General features: G+C 46.2%; 1 protein-coding gene across 1 annotated transcript; it reads left to right on the top strand.

Annotated features, from left to right (window-relative positions):
- Window positions 1-903: 903 nt before the first annotated feature.
- On the top strand, window positions 904-2,148 carry LOC147700518 (uncharacterized). Its single transcript, XM_086928434.1, has one exon. The coding sequence runs from the start codon at window positions 904-906 to the stop codon at window positions 2,146-2,148; it is 1,245 nt and encodes a 414-aa protein (XP_086784560.1).
- Window positions 2,149-4,523: the final 2,375 nt, after the last annotated feature.

Here is a 4,523-nt window from a genome sequence, read left to right as displayed (position 1 = left end):
GTAATTAATTTAATGTAATAATTAATATTATGTTTTCCCAAATAATTAATTAACAATAACTAAAAATTATATATATAAATAAATTACTCTAATTAATGTAATTAACTAATTAATATTATTTAATTACCAATTAATTACTAATTATAAATATGTACAAAATTATATTAATGAATTAACTAATTAATATTAATTAATTACAAATTAATTATTAATTAAAAATATTTACAAACATATATTAATTAATTAATTATTATTAAATTACTCCCCACCCTTATCCCCTATTAACCCAACATCCCGCTCCTAAACATAAACTACAATTTATATTACTATTAATAAAAATGTATTATTTTTTTAACCTTTTTTCTACATATTATTGACATTTTTTACTTTGACTATTTATTTATATTTTGTCGATATTTTTGTACTCGATATTTTTTTATCATTATTTTAATCGATATTTTGACCAACGATATTTTTGTTATCGATATTTTATTATTATCGTTATTTTTAACTCGATATTTTGTCCATTCGATATTTTGGAGTCGATATTTTGTCTGTGCACCCACTTCAATTAAAGGGCACTGGTGAAGGGGGAACCCTTTCATATTTTAACAGGTTGTTCTTCATTTTATGGGTGCCCGACACTCGCTTCAAATGCAGTCTCGTACGAGCATGACTATGTTGCCTTACCCTGACATGAGGAACAGCCCTCCCAAGGACACCCTCCTGCAAAGGTAGACAAGCTCCTTTCTTCGGCCATTGCCCAGGCGCTTGCACCTCTGCAGGATAGTGTCAACAAGTTGTCTGCACACGTCTTTAAGTCTAGCACTGGCATCCTGGGTGACGGAGGAGCTGGGCCTAGTGGCATGTACTCTGTGATGCCACGCAGGGCTGTTAAGCGTGATGCGGGGAACCTGGAAGGCTTCAGTCGGCTTGCTGAAGTCTTCCATAAGAGAGGGCGCACGCTTCGAAGCGCACCCTACTGGGAGGAAGAGTTACCCGGAATTACTGGTGACGAGGTCACCCCAGAATTTGAACCTGAAGACGGGTTTCCCGGTCGCGGAGAGGGTGATGACTTTGAGGACGATGATGATTTACAAGATTCTAGCAGGTCTTGGCGCCCCCAGTCTTTCTGCTCGGACATGGCGGAAGGGGAGTCACTTCCTTCTGACATGTTTGACCCAATGTATTTTTCGTCCGCGTTCTGCGGAATGGGTCCCTGACAAGAAGGCGGCTGACTATGTAGCCGCTAAAATTCGGCAGCCCCTTAACCAGGAAGTTAGGTCCCATCTCCGGTCAGAGTGCCCTCGACCTTCCCTTCCTAATGGTGTCACAGCTACCCCTGAGATTGATCCTAAGCTCTGTACCTTTTTTGCAAAGTATATGAAAGACCCTAAAAAAGGCGTAGATAGGTCTTGGAGAGCTTGCCAAGAAAAGCTCCTGGATATTGTTGGTACCCTCACAAAGATTATTGAGTTGGCAGAAAGGTCACGTGAATCGGGACAACCTCTCCCTAAGGATGATGTCGCCGGGTGGGCGCAGAGGGCTATGTGCCTTTTAGGCAACGCCAACTGCACCCTCTCGGCTGAACGTCGCCACTCCCTTTTGTTAAAGATTGACCCCAAACTTGGGGAGTTGTCTTCTTCCGAGGCCGGACCAGTGGCGCAGGGCACCCTCTTTAGCGATCCTTTTGTTAAGGAATTGGGAAAGTTTGTCACCACCTTTTCAGCCTTGGACAAGGCACAAGTTTCTATGAAAAAGATCTTTCCCAAAAAGGTTTTTGGTGGGGCTGGACGAGGCAGGGGTCGATCTTCCGGCCACCAATACAATCAAGGCCCCAACAGAGCACAGGCCAAGCGCAACAACGGTTGCAGTGATGGCCGTCAAGGCACCTTCTACCCCTCCCGTGGCGGCAGAGGAATGAACAGAGGCTGTGGTAGAGGTCAGGCCAATTCCGGAGGATACAATGCTAAGCCTAGATCTCCTCTCTCCTGTTCGGTTGGAGGGCAGAATTTCTCTTTTTCTAGGAGAATGGGTGTCTCTCACATCAGAGCTTTGGGTGTTGGAGACGGTTCAAGGTTTTCACAGAGTTCTACGGCACTCTCATTGAAACTTTTCGTCCACGTCCTTTGGGTTTTTCAGCCCTAGAAGAGTCTCTGATAGATCCAGAATTTCACGATCTTCTGTCCAAAGGCGCAGTTTCTCTTTCACGTCTCCATCCGCAAGGAGTTCTAAGCAACATTTTCCTTGTAGAAAAGAAAGAAAAAGGCTTCAGACCGGTTATCAACCTCAGGTCCTTCAACGAGTGGCTGGTTTACCGTCACTTCAAGATGGAGGGGATCCACCTCCTCAGATACCTCCTTCTCCAAAACGATTGGCTAGTTCGTTTGGATCTCAAGGATGCGTACCTGTCGGTCCTCATCTTTCCTCCACATTGCAGGTTCCTTCAGTTCCAGTGGAAGGATCAGCTATTCGAGTTCAGAACTCTTCCCTTTGGTCTTTCCTCAGCACCTTGGTGCTTTACCAAACTTCTCAGACCGGTAGTGGAACACCTCCGGACAAAGGGCATCCGATTGATTATTTACCTGGATGATATCCTCTTGATGGATCAGTCCAGGGACCAGCTTCTCCTCCACTTGCGGATTACAGTTTCCATTCTGCAGAATCTGGGCTTTACCATCAATGCTCAGAAGTCGGATCTTGTTCCCCAACAGAGCATGATTTTTCTGGGTTTTCGCATCGACACGAGGGATGCAACCTTGAATCTTCCGTCCCAGAAGATTTTCAAGATCAAAAAGGAGATTCGGAAGGTTCTCCGAAGAGACAGAATCTCCTTACGACAGTTGGCCAGGATTGTGGGATTGTTATCGTCTTCGATACAAGCCATTTTTCCGGGGCCTCTGCATTACAGGGCTCTTCAGAAGTTGAAGGCCTTGCATCTTCGGAGGGGCCTCACCTATTGGGAATTGATCTCCCTAACCTTGGAAGCCAGGTTGGAACTTCTTTGGTGGATCGACCACATGGAAGCATGGAATGGAAAAGCGATTTTCGGGTCCCGTCAGGATCTGGTGATAGAATCGGATGTCAGTCGCCTGGGCTGGGGAGCCGGGTGTGGGACTCTCTCTGTGGGAGACAGATGGACGGAGGAGAAACTTCTTCTTATCAATTGTCTGGAACTCCTGGCGGGCTCCTTTGCCATTTGCTCCTTCACGAGGAACAGAGTCTCCTGTTGTGTTCTTCTCAGAATGGACAACACAAAAACAGTGCAGTACATCTACCGTCTGGGAGGTACTCACTCCAAAATCCTGGCGGAGCTTGCCAAGGATTTTTGGCATTATTGCCTTCAACGTCAGAATTCGGTGATGGCAGAATATCTCCCAGGGGATCAGAATTTTGTAGCGGATTGGAACTCCAGACACTTCAGGGATGCCAGCGACTGGAGGCTGGACCCTGTGGTTTTCCTTCAGATTACGAGCCTTTGGGGTTTTACTCTGGTGATCTATTTGCTTCCAGATGGAAAGCCCAACTTCCCCGATTTTTCAGTTGGAGCCCGGATCTGGGAGCGAAAGCTTTGGACGCTTTCCTTCAGGATTGGTCGAAGATCCTAGCTTATGCCTTTTCCCCATTCCTGTTCATCCAAAGAGTTGCTGCCCAGGTCCGTCGACAGAGAGCATCTCTGATCCTGATTACCCCGATTTGGCGAGCCCAGATTTGGTTTAAATCCCTTCTGGAGTTGATCTGGGACAGACCAATTTGACTGCCCTCGTTCCACTGAATCCTGTCGGATGCCCTGGGTCAGCCTCATCCTCTGGTTCTCCAGGGCCATCTACATCTTATGGCATGGAAGATTTCGGGGAACGATGGACTGACTTCTCGCTTTCGAGGAACGCTGAGTTCCTTATCCAACAGGCCGGGGCCCCGGGTACTACCAAGCGATACCGATCCATCTGGAGGAGATGGGTTTGTTGGTGTGTGGCGAAACACCTGGATCCCATTTGCGCCAGCTTTGCTGAGGTAGTTTACTTCCTGGCAGAACTTTTCAGCAGGGGTTAGCTTATTGCACCATTAATTCCTTCCGGTCTGCCATTTCAGCTGGTCATTCTTTGGTTGGTGGTGTCCCCGTTGGCGAACATCTCTGGGTATGTAAGCTTCTAAAGGGTATTAGACTTTCACACCCTCCCAAGCCTCGTTATGCGGGTCTTTGGGATGTTAACTTAGTTCTTCATTTGCTGAATTCTTGGCAGGATAACGATTTTCTATCCAGAAAGGAGATCTCGGCTAAGCTAGCCAAGCTCCTTTGTCTTATTTCCTGCAAGAGAGCGTCCGACTTCAGAGCGCTTGACCTTACTGCTCGGATTTTTACCCCGGAAGGGGTTACATTTACTATTTCCAGGAGGACTAAGTAGAGTACAAGGTCAGTAATTTACCCTGCTTTCCCTGATTCTCCAAAATGGTGTGTGGTCAGATGCTTGAAATCCTACGAGGATATGACATCGGAGGTTCGACCTCCTGGACAACGGCAA

This window comes from Lissotriton vulgaris, chromosome 7 (genome assembly GCF_964263255.1).
Source record: "Lissotriton vulgaris chromosome 7, aLisVul1.2, whole genome shotgun sequence".
Lineage (NCBI taxonomy): Eukaryota > Metazoa > Chordata > Amphibia > Caudata > Salamandridae > Lissotriton > Lissotriton vulgaris.
The sequence above is the reverse complement of the archived record's forward strand: the minus strand, read 5'-3'. Positions and strand labels throughout refer to the sequence as shown.